Here is a 26078-nt window from a genome sequence, read left to right on the forward strand (position 1 = left end):
GTCGGAGCCGAGCGTGGCCAGAGCCGAGCTCCTCACCGCCGCCGCCGTGCTATGCTTCTCCTCCACCCACCACTGCTATGCTCCCCCCGCCGGCGCCACGGTCCCGCCTCGCCGTCGTGGAGGCGCCGCAGTCCCGAACCACCCGCAGCTCGCGTAGAGGAGACGCAAAGGGACGGAGAGATGACGTAAGTTTGGGTACCGTGTTGCCTCCGACGCAAAATGCCTCCCGTGTTTGGATACTTCGTTGGAGGGCTTTTTTTTTTTTACCGCAAAAGCACCGTTTACTGTGCATTTTGGGTTACGTCGCGGTTTGCCAATACCGTAGGAGACAGTCTAATCCGCCAGAGAGCCCAGAAGAGGCAAGTCGTTCTCGCATCTCGCGCGCCTCGTGAACGAATCCCTAACCCCACAATTAAAAGCAAGCAATACCCGCTCCCCACCTGCGCTAATTAATCACATCACGAGATCCCCTTCTCCACCTCCTCCGCCTCAGTCACACGCCTCGACCTCGCCTCGCCGCGCCGCGCTCCCACCACCGCCACCACCCCGCCCGCCCCGCTCGCGACGCACCCAGGCGCCCCCGCATCCCGCGGCGCCGGATTGGGTTCTGCCGGGATCCCGCGCCGCGCCTCGCCGCCCGCGACACAGGTCAGTTCCTCCATTCTCTCTAACCCTTCGAATGTGGACGTTGCTGCGCGCTTGACCGATGGGCGACGTGCTCCATTGCCGCTCCGGGATTGATGAGGAGAGCGAGTGGATGATGGCAGCGGGCAATGCTGTCTTCGCCGCGTTGGTCTTTGCCATTTGTCAACGCCGCTGGGGTTTGACTTTGCGTGAATACGGTTTTCAATGGGGAGCTCCTATGGAGTGACTGGCCTGCGCTGGTGGGCGAGATTAATTTGGGCTGCTGATTCGTGAGAGGGCACCAAAGATCTTTGGTCAAACTCTTTGAGCTGGACGTTGGATAAGGTTAGGTCGCCCAGTGTACTGTAGTTACGCTCGCCTGGTCGCCTGTTAACCGGTCTATTAGAGATTGGCTGGAGACCTACGCTTGCCTTCATCCCATGCTACACTTTGTCTTTAGCTCGGTGCCAGTTTAAATGGTAGTTATAACTGGCACATAGTTAGTCATGGATTTTTGTGGCTCAGTGGTCCAGTACTAGTTTTCCAATTCCCGGATCGGTGTACATGCTAGTCAAACATGAGGCTGTTGGTTTAATGTGATCACACATTCACACCTGGTTGCCTTGGCGGTAACATCACCTGTCCCCTTTCTCTCTCTTGTGTTGGAGCTTGATAGTGATTGCAGTATGGAGTTCTATAGTGATTGGCTTTACAATCTCTGGTGGAAGGGATACTACTTTTTGAAATTTAGATATGGTGCATTTTCATTGTCTTTTGATGGTGGGAGATGGCTGTAGATACAAGATTAAATTTAACTGGTCAATGTGTCAAATTCTGAAGTGACCAACAATTTTAGTTTCTTCTATTTGAGGTTTGATTTGAATGAGAATGCAAAGTGCTGAAAGAACTGAATTGTTAGTATCTAGCATGCATGCTGTATGCCCTGATCTGTGTTAAATCTGTGTACAATCAACATATGCGCGCGTGAAGTCCGATCCTTTGCAGAGCATGTTTCTTGTTCTGCTCCTATAGTCCTTCATGAAATAACTGTTCTGTTTTAATAAATCTGTACATTTAACATATCGTGAAATCTGAACCTTTGCAGAACATGTTTCTAGCTGTGTTCCTGCAGTCATATGTGACAAAATTGAGAGGAGCTCTGGTGTATCTGGTGTTCCTGTTGTACTTGACTAGTCATGTTATAAACTTTCAGTTGCACGAAAGTAATTTCTTTGTGCATAACTTTTAACATAAAATGGGATAGAACATCTAGAATGTATCAGTTGTTCCAAGTGAAAAACACTCATGGAAATCAATCTAAGAGAATATCGGTAAGTTTTTAAGTTTAAATGCAAGTACGGGTGTTGTTTTAACATGACAATGCATATATTGATTCTTTGGTGGAAAGTCCTTAATTTGCATCCACAAGAATAGGTTAATCCTAGCATGTGAACCCTGCTTTGCTATGGGTTTTAGGTTCAGGCAATTTCCTGACCGCTTTATCGGTTCCTGTATTTAACCAAGAATTCCCACCAGGCTTCTAAGTTTTTGGTCAGTCAGTACAATTGGTCAACATGCGATCAATCCCTTGGTACCATTATATAGAGCACCAGGGCATATGCATCCTATGCATACCCCAGCATATGGAAGCTAGATGCAGCATGTGGCTCAGCTGACCCGGCGCGCATAGAATGCAATAGAGCCCATCTAATGCTGTAGTAGAGTTTTTTTTTTATTATTTATTTGACATGAAATGCTGCAGTAGAGTTAGGGTACCAGGCATGTAGCAAAGAAGCGAATGGATCATGGGGTAGGTGGTTAGCCTAACAGACTACGTGTTTCTTTTTCCATTTTTTTGTGTCATCAATTTCTTGGGTAAAAGGGAGTGATATTAAAAAAACTATAGTCTCAATGGTTGGTCATTATAAATTATGCTATCTAAACATTTGCAAGTACAAATATGTGCCAAGGCAAAGGAAATTGTCATAGGTCACTATTGTTCTATGGCTTGGTCCATCGATTTTCCTGACATTAATTATCAGTTCCTGACAGCTATCGACATGTTCCCAATCTATTTCTGACATCCTGACATACCGATTTCATTTTCTGACCGTCTTTCCTGATTTTGATTTTGTTTTCAGGTAAAAATGTGAAATTGGATGTGGTTAAAACTTTTCCCTAACGTTTTCATCCCTACTATAAACTATTCAGAACCTGATAATTTTGGGTCTGATGAAACTGTAGTCGTGATGGTGATGTGGCTGAGCATAGATGCTCTATTAGGAGTCAATTTTAGAGTAAAAAAAGATGTTGGTGCTTCAATATTGGTTGTAAACTGGTTCACATGATAGTTCTTGTTAGTGACTGAGTGGCATTCGTGACATTATAACAAGGAAATCAATGTTTCACAATAACTGGCTAGCAATATATATGCATCATGTCTGGAGCATGCTGAAGTCATTGAATTATCCACATAGTGATCAATTCTGCTTAGTTCTGTTTGTTCGATACAGGAATTTGTAACATGAAAATGGCAATCCTCATTTGGATTTGGCAATATACATTCAGACACCCACAGCTCATATATTTGATCATTTGAATTGACATTATAACATAAATCAGATTGCCACAATTGTGAAGTATTTACTCAAACCTGTTCTAAAGTTGATTGAGTTGTGCTCGACACATTTACATATTGTTTATACAAGGTGGATAGTAACATCTGGTCTTTATGAACATGGAATTGTGATCCCATAATCCGCTGGCATCCTTTTTTTTGTTTTTCTTGTTGTTCTTAGACTTTGTGAGCATTTGTTTTCTGTAAAGAATTTGAGGCCTCGCCACATGTCTCAAAAAATAAATTTCATAATTCCCAATTTTTAATTGTCAGGATATTATGTTCAATTTGTTTCTTTGTTCATTTAAACGTAGGGTGGCCTTGAAGGATGATAATTGAAGCAAAATGATTCTCTATTTCATCATATTTTGGAGATGGATGATCTGCCAAGGGATGAAGGAAGATCCCAGACACACCCTTCAGATCGGAATTGGCCCTCCCATTTGGAGCAGAAGTTCCAGTCCCTGTCCCTGACTAAACAGGAAAGGAATTTTGATTCTGCATATTCTTCCCTTGATTCTAGGGAACTTGGTCATTCATTGCAGGCTGCTCAGACATTATGGTCTAGTGGATCCCTTTCAGGTCCAATACCCAATGGTTTTTATTCCATTATTCCGGTATGGGAAGCCTTTTTATGACATTAACTTGTTAAAATATTCTGAGTAACTTGTTTTGGCATTTTAGTGCGTTTGTTGACTCTGAATGTTGCAGGAAAAGAGACTCAAGGAGCGTTTTGATACCATACCTTCTCCTGATGACCTTTATTCTCTTGGAATAGAAGGATTTAAGGCTGAGATTATCCTTGTGGACATAGAAAGAGATAAAAAACTATCTGCCTTAAAGCAGCTATGCACAGCACTGGTAAAAGGATTGAATTCAAATCCTGCTGCAATGATAAAAAAAATTGCAGGTTTGGTAAGTTCTTCGTGGGTTTCTTTACAAAATATAGGATGGTCATGCCAACTTTTTACCCCCTTCAGAGTGCTGCAAGATTCATCCTTGTGATAGATGGCCTTAAAATGGTTTACATACAATTTTCCTAGTTGAAACCGTTCCATTTCACATGCCTGAACCTTGATTGCTTCTGCTGGGTTTCAACTCTAGCCTACCCCAACTTGTTTGGGACTTAAAGGCTTTGTTGTTGTTGTTGTTGAAACCCTTCCATTTCTACTTCTGCTCATGTATTTGGTGATTTGTAATTTTGGTGCTTGAAGTATGAATGATCTTTCGTCTTTCCAAACCATTGATTATTTTTTATTCTTCCTACCTATATAAATGCCATACTAAGTTTTTATTACTTCTCTTAAACTTCAGATTTTTAATGATAATTTCAGGTTTTTGACTTCTACAACCGACCAAACCCACATCTCAGTCCTGCAAGAACTTCCTCTGAAGAACTTTCTCATTTCTTAGAAAATAGAGGAGTTCAATTGCTGGGACAGATAAGACATGGATCTTGCAGGCCCAAAGCTATATTATTTAAAGTCCTTGCTGACTCAGTTGGTATAGATTCTAAACTGCTGGTGGTATGTTTTTACCTTCCATCAGTATGTTTGAACATGAAATAGTATTAATCTCTTCAAATGGAATTTCATAATCCTAACTTGTGCAGGGCATTCCAAATGAAGAACCTCATGGATATGATGATTCGTCCAAACATATGTCTGTTGTGGTCATGCTGAAATCTGCAGAGTTTCTAGTTGACCTGATGCGTTTTCCAGGACAACTAGTTCCATTTTCATCCAAAGCTGTTATCACATCCCATATGTCTGCAGCTGGAGAAAGTGATTCAGTCGACTATGATTCCTGTGATTCTCCTCTTGAACCAAATAGTCCTCTATGTGCTCAAAGGTATACTTGTGAATTTCCATTTGAGTGGTATTTGGTAGTAGTTCTTTTTGGTCCCATGAATCTAGTATTAATGTATTAACAGCCTGTAACTTTGCTATTTAGTTTTGAACTATGTGCATGGAATTGCAAATCCGTACTAGGGTGTCATATTTTCCAACTCTGCGTCTTGTAATTTGATGTAGAACCAAGTTGCTGGAATGCTACTCATCCACAATGAGAGTAATTGGAACTGATAGATTTACTTTTCTTTAGTGCTACCATTGGCACAACAAGAGCATTGATTGTTTCAAATGTTGTATGTTGTACTTTTAATGTTGTAACTTATGAGATTTTTTCTTCATGAGCCTTCTTGTTTTATAAAATTTACTCCAGTTTATCTTTTTATAATGTTTTAGATGAAACATTGAGAATTTTTGTGATGTTTAGTTTGTCTTATTTAAAGCACCGTCAGTTTACTTTTTGTGCTTCTGCTTTTGAGAAATTTGTGTGTTTGAAACTTAAAATGATATTTTGGTTGCCAACTTAACATTTGGGAACAATTCTGTGATGGGCGTAGATTGGTTGGCGGTGGATTGTGTAGATTATAGTGGAAGGAGGTAGGGGGATGAGGGATAGAAAGGCAACGGACACCCATGGTCGCAAGGGGAGGCTGGCGGCCTAGAGCAAGTGATGGCGTAGGATGATAGAGGATGTATTTGGTATATTACTGATTATACACAAGGGGGTTATATATACAGCCTAGTCTAGCCGTACCAGGCAAGGGATCTGTAATACAATCTAACACTCCCCCGCAATCGGAACGAGAGTGGAACAAACATCTAGACTAGAACGGAATTCTAGAAAGACAGAACTAGGTAGCCCCCTAGTGAAGATGTCCGTGTGCTGAGAAGTACTCCCTCTATTCCAAATTATAAGATGTTTTGGGTTTTTTTAGATACATAGCTTTTGCTATGCACTTAGATATACGCTATGTTTAGATACATAGTAGAAACAATGTATCTAGAAAAGCCAAAACATCTTATAATTTGAAACGGAGGGAGTAGTAGGGACATGAAGAACTCGAATAGCTCCAGTAGTCACCTTATCACGAACAAAGTCCAAATCAATCTCGACATGTTTAGTGTGTTGCAACACTAATGTTGTCGCAATACACATGAACAAATCGCTGGATAGGACAATGAAGCTCCTTAAGTAACATCCAAAGCCAACAAGTTTCAGCAATAGCATTAGCAACAGCTCGGTATTCAGCATCGGCACTAGAACAGGAAACCGTCTGCTGGCATTTGGAGGACCAAGACACAAGTTTATCACCAAGAAAAACACCATAGCCGGATGTGGAGCACCGAGTATCAGGGCAACCCGACCCAATCGGCATCACAGTAAGCCACCAAGGAGGTCGGAGTAGTGTGAAAGAGCTGAAGACCATGATCCCAAGATACCGAAGCACCCGCTTGACCATATCCAGCGCCAAGGGCAGTGAGAAGCACTTGAGGAGGGCAGCCATGTAGCCAAACTGTTCGTTGAGCCTGCGAAGAACAGTGAGAACTTGTGTCTCATCAAGGACCGGCTCCCCCACGTCGGCCAACCCTGATGAACAGATCACCTTGGACGAAGGTGCGGAACTCAGCGTTGAGGTTCATGGCACGTGTTTCCTTGTTGCTAATAAATTGCTCCTTAAGAGTAAGCCAAACTTGCCAAGCAGTAGCGTTGGTCATCATGATGAGCTCAACCAAGTCAGAGGAGATTGCTATAAAGCCATGAGAGCACCGTGCAATCTGTCCGCTGCCAGTGGACGTCGGTAGCAGTGTCATCATTGACATTGGTTAGGACGTACTTGCTGAGCGTGTTGAGAAACAAGCCCCTCCGATGGCTGTAGTTCATGGAGAGAACATCGGGGTGATAGGGATTAACGGCTTGATGTTGACCATAGAGAACTGGGCATGAAGAGCAGCGGTGGCGGCTGCGGTCTGCGCTGCACCGTAGGATCGATGTGCTTCCTCCTCAGCGTGATGGCTTTCTTCCTGTTTGAGGCATTCGACTTCAAGACGGGCGATCTTTGCCGCACAGAGGTCAGCAGCCCAGTGTTCTTCCTTGATGTGCTGGGCATCTTTGTAAGTCATGACGAGGAGAAAGTGCCGATGCAAACGGCGTGTACGGAGCACGGAGCACCACGCAAGGGAGGGTGGACGATGCGCTTGGAGCGCGGCATGTTGGGAAACGGAGGCTCGCAGCGCAAGGGGCAGCACACAATGAAAGAGATACTTCGTGCGAGAAGTCGGCGACAGCAGCATTGTAGATGAGATGCAGAAGCAAATTAGGTTAGGAAAGGAACCTATCTGATACCATGATAGAGGATATATTTGGTATATTATCGATTACACACAAGGGGTTTACATATATATAGCCTAGTCTAGCCATATGAGGCAAGGAATCCATAATACAATCTAGCATAAGGGGTGGCGGCATCACTGGAAGAGGGTCCACACAAGGGGCTAGGGAGCAAGAGAGTTTGAGGACTAATCCTCTATTTCTTGCTTGATTGATATGAGTACATACAACAACAACAACAACAACAAAGCCTTTAAGTCCCAAACAAGTTGGGGTAGGCTAGAGTTGAAACCCAACAGAAGCAATCAAAGTTCAGGCACGTGAATAGCTGTTTTCCAAGCACTCCTATCTAAGGCTAAGTCTTTGGGTATATTCCATCCTTCAAGTCTCCTTTTATTGCCTCTACCCAAGTCAACTTCGGTCTTCCTCTGCCTCTCTTCACGTTACTATCCTGGCTTAGGATTCCACTACGCACCAGTGCTTCTGGAGGTCTCCGTTGGACATGTCCAAATCATCTCAACCGGTGTTGGACAAGCTTTTCTTCAATTGGTGCTACCCCTAATCTATCACGTATATCATCGTTACGAACTCGATCCTTTCTTGTATGACCGCAAATCCAACGCAACATACGTATTTCCGCGGCACTTATCTGTTGAACATGTCGTCTTTTCGTAGGCCAACATTCTGCATCATACAACATAGCAGGTCTAATCGCCGTCCTATAAAACTTGCCTTTTAGCTTCTGTGGTACCCTTTTGTCACATAATACACCAGATGCTTGGCGCCACTTCATCCACCCTGCTTTGATTCTATGGCTAACATCTTCATTAATATCCCCGTCTCTCTGTAGCATTGATCCTAAATATCGAAATGTATCCTTCCTAGGCACTACTTGACCTTCCAAACTAATATCTTCCTCCTCCCGAGTAATAGTGTTGAAGTCACATCTCATATACTCAGTTTTAGTTCTACTGAGTCTAAAACCTTTGGACTCCAAAGTCTCCCGCCATAACTCCAGTTTCTGATTCACTCCTGTCCGACTTTCATCAACTAGCACTACATCGTCCGCGAAAAGCATACACCAAGGGATGTCCCCTTGTATGTCCCTTGTGACCTCATCCATCACTAAGGCAAACAGATAAGGGCTCAAAGCTGACCCTTGATGTAGTCCTATACTAATCGGGAAGTCATCCGTGTCTCCATCATTTGTTCGAACACTAGTCACAACATTGTTGTACATGTCCTTAATGAGCCCGATGTACTTCGTTGGGACTTTTTTGTCCAAAGCCCACCACATAATATTCCTTGGTATTTTATCATAAGCCTTCTCCAATTCAATAAAAACCATGTGTAGGTCCTTCTTCTTCTCCTTATACCGCTCCATAACTTGTCTTATTAAGAAAATGGCTTCCATGGTTGACCTTCCGGGTATGAAACCAAATTGGTTCATAGAGACCCGCGTTATTGCTCTCAAGTGATGCTCGATAACTTTCTCCCATAACTTCATAGTATGGCTCATCAACTTAATTCCCCGGTAATTAGTACAACTTTGAATATCCCCTTTATTCTTGTAGATCGGTACCAATATACTTCTCCACTCGTTAGGCATCTTGTTCGATCGAAAAATATGGATTGATATGAGTACATGTCCCCTATATTTATACTTCCTATGACTTGTTCCCTAAGCAAACTAGAGGCAGAGTCCTTATAGATTTGGACCCTCCTTTTCCTAAACAAACTCTATTTTTTACCTAATATGAATTTCCTATGTTATTAAAACTCTAGTTTGACACGGACTCCTGGCCCTCATCTGTGATGCACTGGACCCACCACTGGGGGCCTGTTTGGACCTGTGACAAATTCATTAATAAATGCAAACCGAACGTTTCAGGGTGGAATTAAATTGTGGTTACTTTGAATTTCCTTGCTATGGTTTATTGGTCTGTGATGAACACTGTAGCCGACCCCCCTGTGTCTTTTTCAGGCAAGAGCAAGATGACAGCAATAGATCCTTCAAAGTCCTCTCACTACGAAACATCATGCTCAAATCGACAAATTCTATGGAGGGTAAAATGAGTGGGTAAGCCATATAATCAAGCTTGTTCAGTTGTTTTATCTTTCTTTTGTTTCCATGTTTACTGGTTTTCTCATTGTACACTTAGCTGCAAATTTACTCATTTAGAATTTTTTCCTTGTGCTTTTCCAGTTCATCGCATAGTGAGCCGAATGTTGCAAATGCCTTCTGTGGTCGCAGCCGCGATAAAGTTGTGAATGAACATCAAAGAACTGCAAGTTCAAGGTTCTCTTTTTGATATCGCATATCTTAGTAGCAATTCTCATTGAATGGACAAAAAACGTCAATAATGTTTCTAGTTTTAGTTTGCCTGTTCTTTTCTGCCAGGCTGCCACAGCTCGTACTGCCTAACTCTGATCACTCAGGCAGTGGCGGATCTAGGTCTAGGTCAGCTGAGGCTGCATCCCTAGGTGGCTAGTTCCATAATCCTACCAAAATTTCATTAAAAAAAACAAATACAAAGGACCTAGCAAAGAACACATAGATGCAGCCACATGCGTGATTTGTTTCTGACACCACCCATCTGCATACAAGTCAATCTTTGGGATCATTATTCATTAAATTGTTCGCATGAAAATTGTGTCAGCATATGTGTCGTCACTTTAATTATAATTTTGTTATTAAAACATGATAACTTATAAGGGCAGCTCCAACAAACGACTTTGAGCTAGCTCTAAGCATTTTTTTTTTCATATTTTAATAGAAGAGAGAGAAAAACTAGCTCTTGATCAAGAGCTAGGTTCTTACACACATTCCAAGATCATGTGAGAGTGTCATGTGGGCCTAATCATACTAAGAGTCATTGCTAAAAGTTAACACTATTGAAGATGTTGGCTTAGAGCTAGTAACTAGCTCTTACTGTTGCGGGTGCCCTAACAAAAGTATTTGGAGGCAAATCTGCTAATGATTTCATATAATTGATTGGTATTTGTACAGATGTAGGCCTACTTTTATTTAGTTTGATTGCACGCATTGAAGGTGGATCTATCTTAACTAGATGGGGGTACTATATATAAATTACTAATTGAATACTTTGGAATTTGAAATTTCAAGAAACTCTTCTAGTACTAGTGGCATGTGCTATGACATAAACTACAAAACTTCAATAGCTCTTAGCTATTGGGATGCTATAAGTGCACTTTCAGTCCTTTGCATCCAAGCTTTGTTTTAGTTCCTCTGCTTTAAGACTTGGCAAATTGTGGGTATTTTTGTTTGTTTATTTATCTCTCTCCTTACCCTTTGGATGGAAAGTAACAAGTAGCATGAACATGACAAGACATGAGATGCAGTTGAATTTTTGCTACATGTAGCTGAGTGATGTACTTCTTGGCTGTACATGGCATCTGACAAATCCTCGATGTCCCATTGTCATTACTTGCCTTTCAAGTTAATTTTGCTGTCTGAAATCCTAAAATGGAATTAAGGTTTATTTAGAAGTACAGCAAGTGATTAAAATGAGTGGACAGAAGTAAAGGTGCTGTAAGTGCAAAATGTCCTTGTTTTGAATGTTCTATGGAAGCTTTATCTGCTAGTTATTTTAGTTCTCCTTTCTACTGCATTGTATGACATTTCCTTCTTATATTCATATAAAATCCCAACAGAGAATATGGATTTCTCATAGATAAGGTTTCTTTTCCTCAAATGCATTTCTTTGTGCCTGTAGTCCAGAGCATCCACTGTACAGAGTTCGTGGGCGCTCAATGCTGGGTGATAGACAATATGGTGGTGCTGTAGCAGTGTCAAGGTACCTCAGTAAGTTTCTTTTGTGTACTTTTCAATCTGAACCAACCAGAAGAGGCAAATTCTGATCTTCATTGTTTTAGTGCCCAAACAGGCATCTATTGCTACATCCGTGGTTCCTCAAATTTTCCATATAATGTGAAAAAGAATCATGGACAGAAAATGAACAATGGACAATTCGGTTTTAACGACACACTAAACTCTAATACCTGTTTAATTTTACATCATCGAAATGTCAAAACAAGTAAAATTGATACCCCCCCCCACCACACACACACCCAAAACAAATGTGCAAACTGACGTGGTTTTGGCCTATGTGTCTCCTGAGTCTGGACCTTGTGCCACCCCTCATAACAATGGCTGCAGGCTCTATATGTATGTAGGTAACCTTTTTTTAGGAAAGAAAAACATTTCAACATTCATCTTCTTCCTTATGGCTATTCTCCTCTCCAAATATAGTCTCCATCAGTAGAGAAGACAACATGTTGCTTCGTTGCCTCTAGTGGAGTAGAACTTACAAATCCATGAAATTACTGGCTTCAGCATGAGCATCGATTTTTTGCAACCATGCAATCGTAACCATTGACTCTTCTATTACTTTAATCTTATCCTTCACTGGTCCTCGACACGACCTGCAGAGTGGCTGCTTTGTGACGAACGCATGATAACAGCAATCCTGCTTTGTGATTAACATCTTATGTTCAAGAAATAAAATCTATGCAAGTTTGTACTGTCTTCAGTGCTGTAAAGCTAAGTGTCATTTGCCACAACAGATGAAAAGTTGTGTCATTTGCCAGAACAGATGAAAAAGAATCACGTTATTGCCCATCCTTTGACTCTTGGAGGCAAAACTTATTTGAGAAAGCTAGTTTACAAGCCCATAGATTCTGTGGTTCAAAAAGACCAGTTTTCCTTTCTTTGTTGAGCCTCTTTAGCTAAGTTCGAGTTCCCCTTCTTGCCCATCTCAGGCTCTGTACAGTTTTTCTGTTGTCTGTTTTGTTTTCCTCTCTTAGTTTGTACGGTTATTCAGTAGTTTCGTTGTTTCTTTTTTTTTTTTTAATAAAATTCTTACAGTGGGGGCCTCCCCTGCTGTATTTGCAGTAAAAAACAGATGAAAATGAATCATGTTATCGCCAACAAGATAATTTTATGTAATATGTGGAGCGCCATTTCTGAGCTTGGCATGTGCTCCTCAGTTCTGACATGACCTTCATCGCACCTTTGATGCCGTGCTTCGCTAGACAATGTCTCATTGCTGATACTACTGGCCAAGGTTTGCTGCTGCTTGCATCACACATACCTTGCCATGCCTCACTTGCCCTATAGGTTTGGGCTTGTCACCCTGAGGAACTTGTTGTGATAAGGTAGCTTTGTAGAAGTTGATTTATTTGTTGGAGACATATTTTCTCTTATCTGTATACCCTTTAGTTATATACTGTTTTGTGAGGGTTGGGGAAGCAGAAAAAACAAAAGGGTCAGCAACAGAATCCTTAGCAGTAGAAATAGAAATTATATGAGCTTAACTTTGATAGCCAGCTTACCCTTGGGCTATAAATGGTTTAACACTAGTGCAATCAATATTTTTAATCCAGTAGTACTGCTTTCTTTTGCCCTAATTAAACATATTTTGCTTGATCATAGGTCAGATGGCGCATCAACATCGAATACACAGAGAGCACGGAGGAGTACTAATATTACTCCTGAAATCAGTGATGATATTGTGAGGTTGGCAAAGATGGTTTTCAACTCTGATTTGTCTCAAAATAATGGTCAGCTGCTAAGTCCTGTGAAAACACAGTGATTTTAGTTTTATTACTGTACAACACAACTTCGCTAAAGTCCTCGGTTTCCTTTTATGATGCAATAGGAGGGTTTTTTCCTTTCTGAACAAACAATGAAATGAATGAAAACAAGCAGTTGGTATTTTAAACATTATATTTCACTTGTATAAAATTTTGATAGTTCAGTAACTTATGTCTATTCAGATGTCTTTTGTCTTTTCTAGTTCTTGTGCTACCTAAGAAATATGGTTTGTAATGTTCAGGAATTATATGTTGAGGTTTACTTTTATTTTGGTCCAAAGTTTGAGTCATATAACACCTTACATCTCAGCATCAAATCACCTATTTATGTTTCTTTTCTAGCAGCCATAAATTAATTCAATCTTTTTTGTGTTCATTTCACTTTTTGGCCATTTATTTTTTCTTGAAAAAATATCACAGAATTTTTATATGCATTTTGTTTGTTTGGCTAATTGGCCATAAGCAAGTTAGGAACTTCTCCCATAACAATTTTTTGCTCTTATTTATTTGGAGACATTATCTGTCCTGGCTGACTTTGAAGTGTGTTTTTCTTGTCTTCAGAGCAGTTCGAGCAATGAGTGAAAGCATGAGACAAAATCGCCTTTCAAGGGGGCAGAAAGATGGTAGTCTTGGTCCCTCAAATGACTCACTGAAACATGTATGCTCCATTCGCTTGTTTATGTCGTGGATCATCTGAAAGTATATTTCTGTCGTGGGTCTTGTACTCAGTTTATGTCGCCCCATTCGCTTGTTTGATTTTATTATTCCTAAATACTTATACGCAATGATAGTTGTGATTTACTATTTCACACTTCACAACATGCCATAGGTTGTCTGTATTTTTTTTCTTTTGTTTTTTCTTATTTTTTAATGCTTCCTTGGTTAATTTTGCCACAGGACATTCAAAACGTGTCATCGTTGCTGAAAGACATCGGAAGAACTGATCTTTGCTGCTAGATGCTACAACTTTGTATATAGTCGATACTAAACAGAGTTTAGTCTCCTGCAACAAATGTTTTTAAAAAATTGATCCTGCTAGACATTTTGCTGGACGCTAAATCATGTCCAGCAGCAATATACATGATTTTGTAGTGTTCAGCAACAAAGATCTGTGTTTCCGATGTCTTCTAGCAAAGGTGACATGTTTCGAGTGTCATGTCGTGCATTAAAAATTTGTATAGACAAATGCACGTGTGTGATTTCTACAAAATTTTGGTCAATGAAGATGTTGATATCATTATTAAAGTAGTAATCTAGAGAGAGTTTCAATGCATGTCTGATGCTTTGTTCACATTTTATTCATGTTCTGATGCCTGGGTTCGATGGTGTAAGAGATTTTCCTTTTCCAACTGAAATGAGATTAGTTTCCAATTTTTTATGGCATCATAGTTTATGTTTCTGAAACTCATCATTAATTCAGGTGTTTATTCCTTTGCAGAAAGTACTATCTGCTTAGGTTTTCTTTGTTGTCATAGCTTGTGACCTCCATTGATTACGTAACCACATTAGTTTGCCACCACTGGTTAAGTGGATGCTAGCAAAATTCTTCTAAATGCCATCCAGAGGTGTTGATTTATAAGATACCTAGTTTTGTTGCTTTTCACACCTACAGCAAACACACATGTGCTAAAAACCAATGAGTTACCTATATGAATCTAAGTATCAAACACCTGCTATGCTCATCAGCTCATCAAAGGGATTACTTCCTCTGATTGGAAATATAACTCCATCTAGGTTTGTCCTAAGTAAACCTTTTGTCTTTGAATATAAATATCTAAAATTTTATATACTCCCTCCGTTCCAAATTATAAGTCACTTTGACTTTTTTGGTTCATCCATTTTGCTATGTATCTAGACATATTATTTATCTAGATGCATAGCAAAATGGATGTACCAAAAAAAGTCAAAGCGACTTATAATTTGGAACGGAGGGAGTAGATGATAACACAAGGTTTTACTATATTCGTTATAAAAAAAACTTTCATAGTATGTAACTCCTTCCATTTGAGATGATATGTTTTTTTATAGATATTGTTAGTGAAAGTGTCATAGTGGACTAGTGGAGACTGTGTGGATGTCGTAATAGACTTATATTTCTGACTGGAGGAAGCAAGGGAGTAAGCCACTTTACGGTTCCAATAAGTAGATTCATCCTCTTCATTCAGAGTGCCGAGGGTGCAGGTCGCATGGCAGTCTTTTAACTTTGTTTCATATTTGTAGAGTAGCATATACATGTTTGATTCCTATTTTTTGTGTGTAATATATATATATGGGCATTAAGGAAGAAATGGATCCATGCTATATACTTAGTTGATTACAAATAGTACATGTTATTGTTATGTGGTGCTGCACTTATGCTAGGCACCACAAGCAGGGTGGATTGGCACAAACCAATTAAGCTAAGAGGATTAGGAGGCCTACTATTGCTTAAGAATCAAGATAAGTTAGATAAGATCAGTTTGTTATGCTAAATGATTGTTTTTGTTGGTTTGTTGCACAAGGCTTACTCTATATAAGATGCAATGCCCACGAATAAAGCAAAGCGGAAGTTATCTCCTATCCTTCCCTTCCTTCTCCTTGGTGCTTCGCACCACCCTACTCCATGCTGGGGGGACGAAGTTACAAGTCTAATCCTCCTGTTGAAGGCTACAACCTTATATCGAACCCCTCCACTGCAACCCTCAACATAGGACTTAGTTCATTTTAATTTCAGAGGAAATTCCATGCTGAAGTATAAACCTAAATTTCTTAGGAAGTACTGTTGTAAAGGTGTTAGGCAGTGCCTATTAATTGGCCTTGCTTAGGTGGCCTGTATACAAAGGAGGAAGGTGTGTGAGGAGATATCCTAAAGGAGAAAGGGGCAAGTGAGGCAATCCACTCAGCCCGGCCCAATACAAGATACCCTAAGCCGCTTGCCTCTACATCTACAGCCGCCATCCCTTGCAATTGTGATTGTCGCCCTGTATCACCCCCTACCATTCCCCACCGCCGCCACCGCGGCGGAGGCTGAATCAGGCTGTTCCCACCATCGTTGATGCCAAATTCGGCCATTCCTAATGTGTACTGTTATGACCGGCATCCCCTATGCTAGGCGCAGGCCCAATAGTGGCTAGGGGGCCGGTCTGTTAAGGGGCTTAGAGGCCCAATTTATCGCTTATTTGGTATTTTCTTAGAGATAGATATAGTTCCTTAATTATAGCATCTATAGGGAAGGATAAATACTTGTAATCTGGGATGATTGGAATTAAGCAGAAACCAACAATTAAGTTGATGGCTTCCCTTGGGAGCCAGCCGTCCCTGCCCTCTCTCCCTCACGTGAGCTCTAGGGCGGCAGCAGCAGCCGCCGCACTCTCGCCGCCACGGCCCCTCGCCGACGTCGAGAGTACAGACCACGTCCTCCCCTCTTCCATCCCTATAACCTGCGCAGCAACTCCGGTAGGGCATCGAGTCCTATCAACCTGGTATCAGAGATGTCAGGCCCTAATCCCACCAACAATCTGCCGCCACCGCCGCCGATCACCTCCGCTTCTGCGGTGGTCACCACCTCGCCGCTGCCACCTGCCTCCGCCCCCGCGGCCCAGATGAAGCATGCGGCACAGATGACGCCGGGTCAGGTGGCTGCCACCATCGGGGAGCTGACTCACTCGGTGGCTGCCATCCAGTCCTACCTGGCCGGTGCGCCACCGCCGCTGCCGTCGTCGTCGCCGCCGCCGCCACCGCAACCGGCTGCGACCATCCTACCAGTGGTGCTTCCATATGGGATGCCCTACTCCAGCACGACGGGCGTTCCCATCCATCTCCTCCGGATGCCGCCTTCCCCTTCGCCGATTCCATCCTGGGCTTTAGCCTCGACGACCAGCCCGGTGTACACCATGGCGACCTCTCCGGCTGTGACATCAGTAGTGCCACCGCCGCTGTGGTCTTCCACGGGGGACCCCAGGCCGATGGCTTTTTCTATGGGGGTTCCGACGGCCCCCTCTTCTACGGACCTGGGCACCTAGGTGTGAGTGCCTCCCCGTCCACAGGCAGTGTTCCGGAGCCCTTCGTCCAGGGCGCGCATGGGGCCCCTCAGGGTGCTCACCCTCCGCGTTTCTACATGCTCGAGTTTACTACCTACGACGGCTTCAAGGACCCCCTGAATTGGCTCAATCACTGTGAGCAATTTTTTCGAGGGCAGCGTACCCTCGCCTCAGATCGCACCTGGCTCGCGTCCTATCATCTGACTTGTGCGGCACAGACATGGTATTACGCCTTGGAGCAGGATGAGGGCATGCCCACCTGGGACCGTTTCAAGGAGCCGTGCAATCTGCAGTTTGGGCCGGCGGTTCGTAACACCCGACTGTCCGAACTCGCTCGCCTTTCGTTCACCTCCACGGTGCAGGACTGCTCGGCTCGCTTCAACGCCATGCTTTGCCATGCCCGCAATCTCTCGGCCCCGCAGAAGGCTGAGTTGTTTGTGGGCGGCCTCCCGGAGCATATCAAAGTCGACGTGGAGCTTCGGGAGCCTCAGGACCTTCAGACGGCCATGCATCTGGTCCGGGCGTTCGAGCGCCGGGCTAACGCCGCTATGCCGGCCACCAATGTTTATTTAGGCGCTAGGCGGTTTCTAGGCGGTGACCCATTGCCTAGCGCCTTAGGCGCGCCTAGGCGTTTTCTAGGCGTACAGAGCAGGAAGATAGAAAGGAGCAGCTGAGCAGAGGAGAGAGGAGCAGGGGGCGGGCGGACCTCACCTTGGGGTTCCCGAGAGGCGGGGCGAGGGGCAGCGAGGCAGGTGAGGCGTGGAGCTCACCAGCAGTGGCGGCCCGGCGAGGAGGGGGCGCACGGGAGCTCCAGGGGCGGCGGCGGGCCGACGGACGGAGGTGGCGCGAGGAGGCCTGCACGGAGGGAGAAGATGGCCGGTGATGCGGAAAACGGGTCCACGGCGTCAAGTACAAGCTTCGCGCACGATGAATCGGCCAGAGACGTACCGTGGCCGGCGAATCGATCCTTTTCGCGCCACCGCTTTCTTTCCCGCGCAGTCGCCCGCTCGCGCGCGCGCATCCCGCCTAGGCGCCGCCTCCTCCGCAAACGCGCGCGCCCACCGCCTAGATGCCTCCTCACCCCCTAGGCCCCGCGGGAGGCCTCCGCCCGCGGAATCGCGCCTTGTTTTTCACTGCCGGCCACAGGACATCATGGCGCCCGACCACCCCAGCGGCCAGGTCTTCCAGTGCCCCCTCGACCCCTGGCGCCCCCTCCGGTAGCTCTCGGCGCGGCTGCTGTTCCAGCAACAGCAGGGTCGGCAGCCCCTGCTCGGCCTTTCCGCCGTCTATCTCCAGCTGAGCAATTGGAGCGTCGCCACCAGGGTCTCTGCTATAACTGCGACGAGCCGTATGTGCGCGGCCATGTGTGTCCACGGCTCTTATCTGGAGTCCACGGATTTTCTCGACGACAAGGTTCCCGCGGTAGCAGCCTTCCAGGAGGATGCCGCACCCTAGGAGGTTGTTCCTGCCGCCGTCCAGGAACCCGCAGCCCAGCCCACCGTCTCCCTGTATGCCATCGTTGGCATCCGGACTGAGAATGCCATGCTCCTGGTCAATGTTCATGGCCATCGTCTCGTGGCGCTCCTCGACTCGGGCTCGACGCACAACTTCATCAATGCCGACCTCATGCGCCGCCTACACCTCTCCACCGCGCCTCATCCTTCCATGCGGGTGCTGGTGGCTAACGGGGACCGTGTGCCTTGCGAAGGGGTCGCCCGTGACGTCGCTCTCGCCACTGGTGGGGAGGAGTTTACCATCAGCTGCTTCGGCATCAATCTCGGGGGGTTCGATCTCATCCTCGGCGTCGAGTACCTCCACACCTTGGGTCCTATTCTCTGGGACTTCGAGGATCTGTGCATGGCATTCACCCGCGGCGGCCGATGTATTATGTGGATGGGCATTGGCTCTCCCTGCGACGACATTCGGGAGCCAGCCACGAGGGCGGTCATGGCTGCCCCATCACAGCCCCTGCTGAACCGCCGCCTCCACCAGTTCGGGCCGGTCTTCGACGAACCGCAGGGGCTGCCACCGGCGCGGCCATATGATCACCGCATCCACCTGCTTCCGGGCACAGCACCGGTCGTGGTTCGTCCCTACCGCTACCCCTAGCTACAGAAGGACGAGCTGGAACGACAGTGTGCAGCCATGCTCGCCCAAGGCATCATCAGACCGAGCACGTCCTCGTTCTCCGCCCCCGTGCTGTTGGTGCGCAAGGTGGATAACTCCTGGCGTTTCTGCATCGACTACCGTGCTTTCAACGCCAAGACATCTAAAGACAAGTTCCCGATCTCGGTGGTTGATGAGCTCCTCGACGAACTGCATGGCGCCAGGTTTTTCACCAAGCTCGACTTGCGCTCGGGCTACCATCAGGTGCGGATGCATCCCGACGACGTCGCCAAAACAGCGTTCCGCACACACCACGGGCACTTCGAGTTTCTGGTGATGCCATTCGGCCTCCAACGCTCCGGCAACGTTCCAGGCCCTGATGAACGATGTGCTTCGCCCCTTCCTCCGTAGGTTCGTGCTGGTGTTCTTCGACGACATCCTCATTTTTAGCTCTTCGTGGGCAGAGCACTTGCAGCACATCAGCATCGTCCTCGACGCGTTACGGGCGCACAGGCTCCACCTCAAGCGCTCCAAATGCTCATTTGGGGCCTCCTCGGTGGCGTACCTCGGCCATGTGATTTCAGCGGGCGGTGTCGCCATGGACGCTGACAAGGTGGCCGCTGTGGCGTCGTGGCCGACCCCACGGTCCGCCCGTGGCCTGCGCGGCTTCCTGGGCCTCGCCGGCTACTATCGGAAGTACATCCGCGACTTCGGCGTCATCGCAGCCCCGCAGACTCACCTCCTGCGCAAGGATGCGTTCGCTTTGTCCGATGAGGTGGACACGGCGTTACAGGCGCTCAAGCGGGCTCTGTCTACAGGCCCCGTACTCTAGATGCCCGACTTTGCAAAGTAGTTCACCGTGGACTGTGATGCGTCCGGCGTCGGGTTCGGCGCGGTTCTCCACCAGGACGACGGACCGCTCGCCTTCTTCAGCCGGCCGTTCGCTGCACGTCATCTCAAGCTCACGGCTTATGAACATGAGTTGATCGGGCTCGTCCAGGCCATCCGCCACTGGCGGCCATACTTGTGGGGGCGTTACTTTTTGGTCCGCACAGATCATTACACCTCAAGTTCTTGTTGGACCAACGCCTCTCCACCGTGCCGCAGCACCAATGGATCAGTAAGCTGTTTGGGTTCGACTTCGTTGTGGAATATCGCTTCGGACGGCTTAACACCGTGGCGGATGCTCTGTCCCGCCGCGACGTCGAGGACGGTGCTGCTTCAGGGGCGGCTATGAACTTGCTGTCCACGCCGACATTCGCCCTCCTTGACAACATCCGCGCGGCTACAGCAGCAGCCGGGGACGCTCAGCTTCTCCTTCAGCGCCTCTAGGAAGGCGCGCTGGCCGCACCTTGGCGCGTCGACGACTGTCTCCTGCCCCACGGTGCTCGCATATTCGTGCCAGCTTATGATGACCTGCGCCATCAGGTGCTCCTCTTGGCTCACTCGGCGGGCCACGAGGGAGTCCAGAAGACGCTCCATCGCCTGCGCTCGGACTTCTACATCCCCGACAACCGCGCTCTTGTCAAAGACTTCGTGCGGGCGTGCAACGTGTGTCAGCGGAACGAGTCCCTGCAGCCCGCCGGATTATTGCATCCCCTCGACGTCCCGTCCCAGGTTTGGGCGGACATCTCGATGGATTTTATCGAGGGCCTGCCCAAGGTCGGCGGTAAATCCGTCATTCTCACGGTGGTCGACAGATTCTCCAAGTACGCGCACTTCATCGCCCTCGGCCATCCATACTCCGCCGCTTCGGTTGCACGTGCATTCTTCGACGGCATTGTTCGTTTGCATGGGTTCCCTTCTTCCATCGTCAGCGACAGGGACCGGATTTCACTGGTCATGTGTGGCGTGACCTCTTCAAGATGGCCGGCGTCACGCTCCGCATGAGCACGGCCTTCCACCCGCAGACAGACGGTCAGTCTGAGGTGGTCAATAAGGTCATCGCAATGTATCTTCGGTGTGTCACAGGTGACCGGCCGCGAGTGTGGGTGGACTGGCTGCCCTGGGCGGAGTACTGCTACAATACCTCCTTCCACATGGCACTGCGCGCCACACCTTTTGAGGTGGTCTACGGCCGCCCACCCCCGGCCATCTTGTCCTACACGGCCGGGTCGGCCAGAACGGACACGATGGACGGCCTTCTTCGGGAGCGCGACGAGGTGCTCGCGGAGATTCGGGAAAGGCTTCTCCAAGCACAGCAGCTGTCCAAGAAATACTACGACGCGTCCCACCGCGACCGGGAGTTTGCCGTCGGGGATTGGGTATGGTTGCACCTGCTCCACCGCGCTACCCAGTCCCTCGAGCCCCGCGCCAAAGGGAAGCTTGGCCCTCGCTATGCCGGTCCGTTCCAAGTGCTGGAGCGCATCGGCCAGGTGGCGTACCGCTTCCAGCTTTCGGAGGGCGCCCGTCTGCATGATGTCTTCCATGTGGGGCTGCTGAAGCCCCACAAAGGTGATCCCCTAGCGGCTCCTGCTCCTCTGCCGCCAACATCGGATGGCCGGCTGTTGCCAGCTCCAGAGCGCGCCCTTCGTGCACAACTTCGGCGAGACGTGTGGCACGTGCTTGTCAAATGGCGCGGCCTGCCAGCAGAGGACGCAACATGGGAGCCTCTCCAGCATCTTCGCGACGTCTACCCCGACTTCCAACTCGAGGACGAGCTGTTTGCGCAGGCGGGGAGAGATGTTATGACCGGCATCCCCTATGCTAGGCGCAGGCCCAATAGTGGCTAGGGGGCCGGTCTGTTAAGGGGCTTAGAGGCCCAATTTATCGCTTATTTGGTATTTTCTTAGAGATAGATATAGTTCTTTAATTATAGCATATATAGGGAAGGATAAATACTTGTAATCTGGGATGATTGGAATTAAGTAGAAAGCAACAATTAAGTTGCTGGCTTCCCTTGGGAGCCAGCCATCCCTGCCCTCTCTCCCTCACGTGAGCTCTAGGGCTGCAGCAGCAGCCGCCGCACTCTCGCCGCCACGGCCCCTCGCCGACGTCGAGAGTACATACCACGTCCTCCCCTGTTCCACCCCTATAACCTGCGCAGCAACTCTGGTAGGGCATCAAGTCCTATCATGTACATAGCTGGATGTTAGCCTCCACCGGTGTCCCTCACCCTCACTACCACTGCTGACGCTGAATCTCACTGTCCTTGCCTCCATCGCTGCCGCAAGACCTGTGCTTCCATCTTTGGAGTTAGATCTGTGATTCCATCACTCCCTCTTGCCTTCACCGCAAGCCTGAGGCCCAGCCTGGCATGACCACCAGCCTTACTGCCTAGGCTCTTGTTTTGGAAGATGGCTGCCAACCCCACCAATTTCAGTAAAATCGCTGCGGTAAGAGATTATCTGTCATCTTGCCTTTTAGAACACCAAGAGAGACACATATGTGCATGTTGAAAACCAGGTATTATAATATGTCACTGCAAACACAGAAAGATTGGTAAAAAGAGGGAAAATATTAAAATTTTTGTCTCATGTGACATTTCTTAACTTGGATGATTTTGGAGTGGTATATTTACAAATTCCAGAGTAATTCAACTACACATGCCAACATATTCTATGCTTTTTCTCCAATACACCCAAAATTAAGCCTTAATTACTTATTTTTGTGGTTTAATTATTGCTGTAATCCATACTTTATGTAGGAACCTGCTGGTGACTCCAATGACGATGAAGTATCCACAAGACGACCAAGTGCGCTGGAGGGTTTGAGAAGACAATTTAATAGTCAGAAAGCTGTGTCATTGCCTTCGTCGCCCCATAGGTCAGGTATTCTTGGCTCTGACCTCGGGAGTCCATCTGACTATACAGAAGCAGATCTGGTGGCAACCTGGAATGAGGTGCTGCAGTCTTCACCATTTCTGAACAAGCCTTTATTGCCATATGAGGAATGGTGCATTGAGTATTCAGAGATTACTGTTGGCACTCGTGTGGGAGTAGGCAAGTAATATTCCCTGTTATCAAATATTTTTTTATATTTTTGAAGCACTTCATCATCTGAAGTCTTTTGGAGTCAGATGCATCATCAGAAGTTATGCTTATTACTCCCTCAATTCCAAATTATAAAATGTTTTGGCTTTTCTAGATATATAACTTTTGCTATGCATTTAGATATACACTATGTCATAGTAAAAGGTAATGTATCCAGAAAAACTAAAACGTCTTATAATTTGTAACAGAGGGAGTACTATTTATTAAAGGAATTGAGACAATCATAATGAATCTGAAGTAATAGATGCAATGTTTGCTTTATGTGGCATCTGATCTTGTTAAAGGTAGTAACTCATCTAAAATTTTTTTTAGGGTTTTTTGGAGAAGTCTTCCGTGGCCTCTGGAACGGAACAGATGTAGCTATAAAAGTATTCCTGGAGCAAGATTTAACAACGGAGAATATGAAAGATTTCTGCAATGAGATCTCAATACTTAGGTTTTACTTGTATCTTTTGGCCATTACTTTTCTTATGAGTTGTCTAAAAGATTGTTCTCTTATTTTTTTTTTTTTCGTTTTGTTGCAGCCGACTTAGACACCCCAATGGTACTACCTCCACACTGAACTTTCATTGGTTTAGTTTCAATTTTTTAATTTTGGTTTCAACTTCTGTTAGTATCTGCTGGGTCTTGTGTTCGGAAATGGCATTTCCTATTTCCTCAAGAAAAGAACTTATGATATATTTTGAAAAGTATGCTAATCATATTTATGGTGCTTTGGACTGCAGTCATACTCTTTCTTGGTGCATGTATGAAGCCTCCTCACTTATCCCTAGTCACTGAGTACATGGAAGTGGGTTCTTTGTATAGTTTGATTCACTCAAAAACACAGAAAACTAAGCTCCATTGGAAGAGGAGGTTAAAGATGCTCCGTGATATCTGTAGGTGAGCATGTTCAATGCCTCTAGCTTTCTGGACTGTTCAATGCCTGTAGTTTTTCAGACTGTTCTGTCCCTGCTATATCCTTTTGTGTTCCTTTTTCCATGTCTAACACCATGGTTTGGTTATAATGCTGTACAAAGGGGTCTCATGTGCATGCACCGACTAAAGATTGTTCACCGTGACCTCAAGAGTGCAAATTGTCTTGTTAACAAATACTGGACAGTCAAGATATGTGATTTTGGGCTCTCTCGAGTAATGTCAGATTCTGCGATGAATGACAACTCATCTGCGGGAACTCCAGAGTGGATGGCTCCTGAGCTCATCCGCAACGAGCCATTCACAGAAAAATGTGATATCTTCAGCTTCGGGGTTATCATGTGGGAGCTTTGCACTCTTTGTAGACCTTGGGAAGGAATTCCACCTGTTCAGGTAGCCACCATACTTTTTCATGGCTCTTTTTTTTTTTTAAAAAAAGATAAATTGTCACTAAATTAAACCAACTCACATATGTCTCCTATCTACATGTTAGATCGTTTACTCTGTAGCGAATGATGGGGCAAGACTGGAAATACCAGATGGGCCTCTTGGAAGCTTGATAGCGGGTATGATTTCTGTTCCTTCTATGAAAGGGTAGTTGTTTGGTTGCACCTGTATCCATTTGGAACTTCCATTGTGGTTTGTCTGAATTACCAGGTGTTTGTTAATCAACATTATAATGGACACATGTTGAATTTTTCAAGCATTACCTATAAGAAATTTCCTATCTCTACAGGCTGGTGAAGGTCCTTGTTTTTATCTATTCCGTGGAAAGATAGGAGGAAACTGATTGAACATTATTTTAATACTTTTGACCCTAGAAAAAACACAGAAAGTCCTTTATCTTTTGTGAACAATACATAAATCTCATACAAGTTTGAATGTCTACCCAGCAATCATACAGAAATGGTACTCCTGTTTGTAAATGTATGATGTTCTAGAATGTGGGAAGTCAACTTTGACCATAGATTTAAGAAATAATATCTGGCTTGTTCACATGGACACTATATTTGGATTTTTCATGAAAAGTACTTTCATAAGATAGTAATTTTTTTCTTACCATTTTTTCATATGAAAAGACTGTCGATGTACAAAATCTCATATAATTATGAACACGAGTATTAGTCAGCAATGTACTGTTCAGATATCCATTTATCAAAGCTCACATGTGAAATTTGGGTCACCATCGCATTCTTAAAAGAGAGAATTTTGCTTAACTCTATTCGAGCACCTGCTGTTGACCTACCCTAAAAACATGCTGCATTCCTGTTCAACAGATTGCTGGGCAGAACCGGAGAGGCGTCCAAGCTGCCAGGAGATCCTGACCCGCCTTCTTGATTGCGAGTGTACCTTGTGCTGAGATTTTGCTCTGTATAGCGGTTATAGGGGCATCAAACGGTCCGGCTTAAATACATCATTTTAATTTCCCATTTCACATACATCATTGAGGATGTAAATTAATATCATGTACTATAATAAGCAAACTTTTCATAATCTCTAGTTCTAATGCCCCAAATTTCAAGAAAAGTTTTCGCTAAAATTGTCTTGTGCGTTTTCCCTTTATTATATCTATAATCCTAGTCCCCTTCTGAAATAGTGAGATGTCATTTTCAGATAAACCTATATGCGATTCATTGACTTTCGGCCGAACCCAACGATTCTACCCGCACCAGACCCAAACCTTAACTGGCCTAGTTCTGCTGAGCAAAATCGCAGCCCAGAACGTGGCAGCTTGAGATGGCCCATCTCGTAGCTGGGCTGATTGCTCTTTTTCTCTGTAGCTTGCTGCTGTCAGAGACGCCAGGATATTATTTCTTATGAAAAATCCACAATATTTCGAAATGAGCACAGACATCCAAAACTGAAGAAAAAAAAAGGACACATCCAGTACCGGAGGCTCCCACATGAGTGGGGTCTGGAGAAGGAAAAAACCGAGGCAAGCTTTTTCCCTGCAAAATCTGCGAAGAGGCTGTTTCAAACCCGTGACCTGGTGATTTGGTAAAACAGCTC

The 26078-nt window shown here is 45.5% G+C and overlaps 1 protein-coding gene across 1 annotated transcript; it reads left to right on the top strand.

Moving 5' to 3' along the window:
• The first annotated feature begins 460 nt into the window (after window positions 1-460).
• Window positions 461-25611, top strand: LOC136466899 (serine/threonine-protein kinase EDR1-like). Its single transcript, XM_066465414.1, has 17 exons — window positions 461-648; window positions 3556-3858; window positions 3953-4156; window positions 4576-4767; window positions 4854-5092; window positions 9405-9500; window positions 9627-9719; window positions 11158-11238; window positions 12876-12959; window positions 13598-13694; window positions 22808-23102; window positions 23466-23589; window positions 23678-23697; window positions 23879-24035; window positions 24173-24461; window positions 24562-24634; window positions 25346-25611. The coding sequence occupies exons 2-17, from the start codon at window positions 3616-3618 to the stop codon at window positions 25426-25428; spliced, it is 2370 nt and encodes a 789-aa protein (XP_066321511.1). The 5' UTR covers window positions 461-648; window positions 3556-3615; the 3' UTR covers window positions 25429-25611.
• The last annotated feature ends 467 nt before the right edge of the window (window positions 25612-26078 follow it).

This window comes from Miscanthus floridulus, chromosome 7 (assembly GCF_019320115.1).
Source record: "Miscanthus floridulus cultivar M001 chromosome 7, ASM1932011v1, whole genome shotgun sequence".
NCBI classification, from domain to species: domain Eukaryota; kingdom Viridiplantae; phylum Streptophyta; class Magnoliopsida; order Poales; family Poaceae; genus Miscanthus; species Miscanthus floridulus.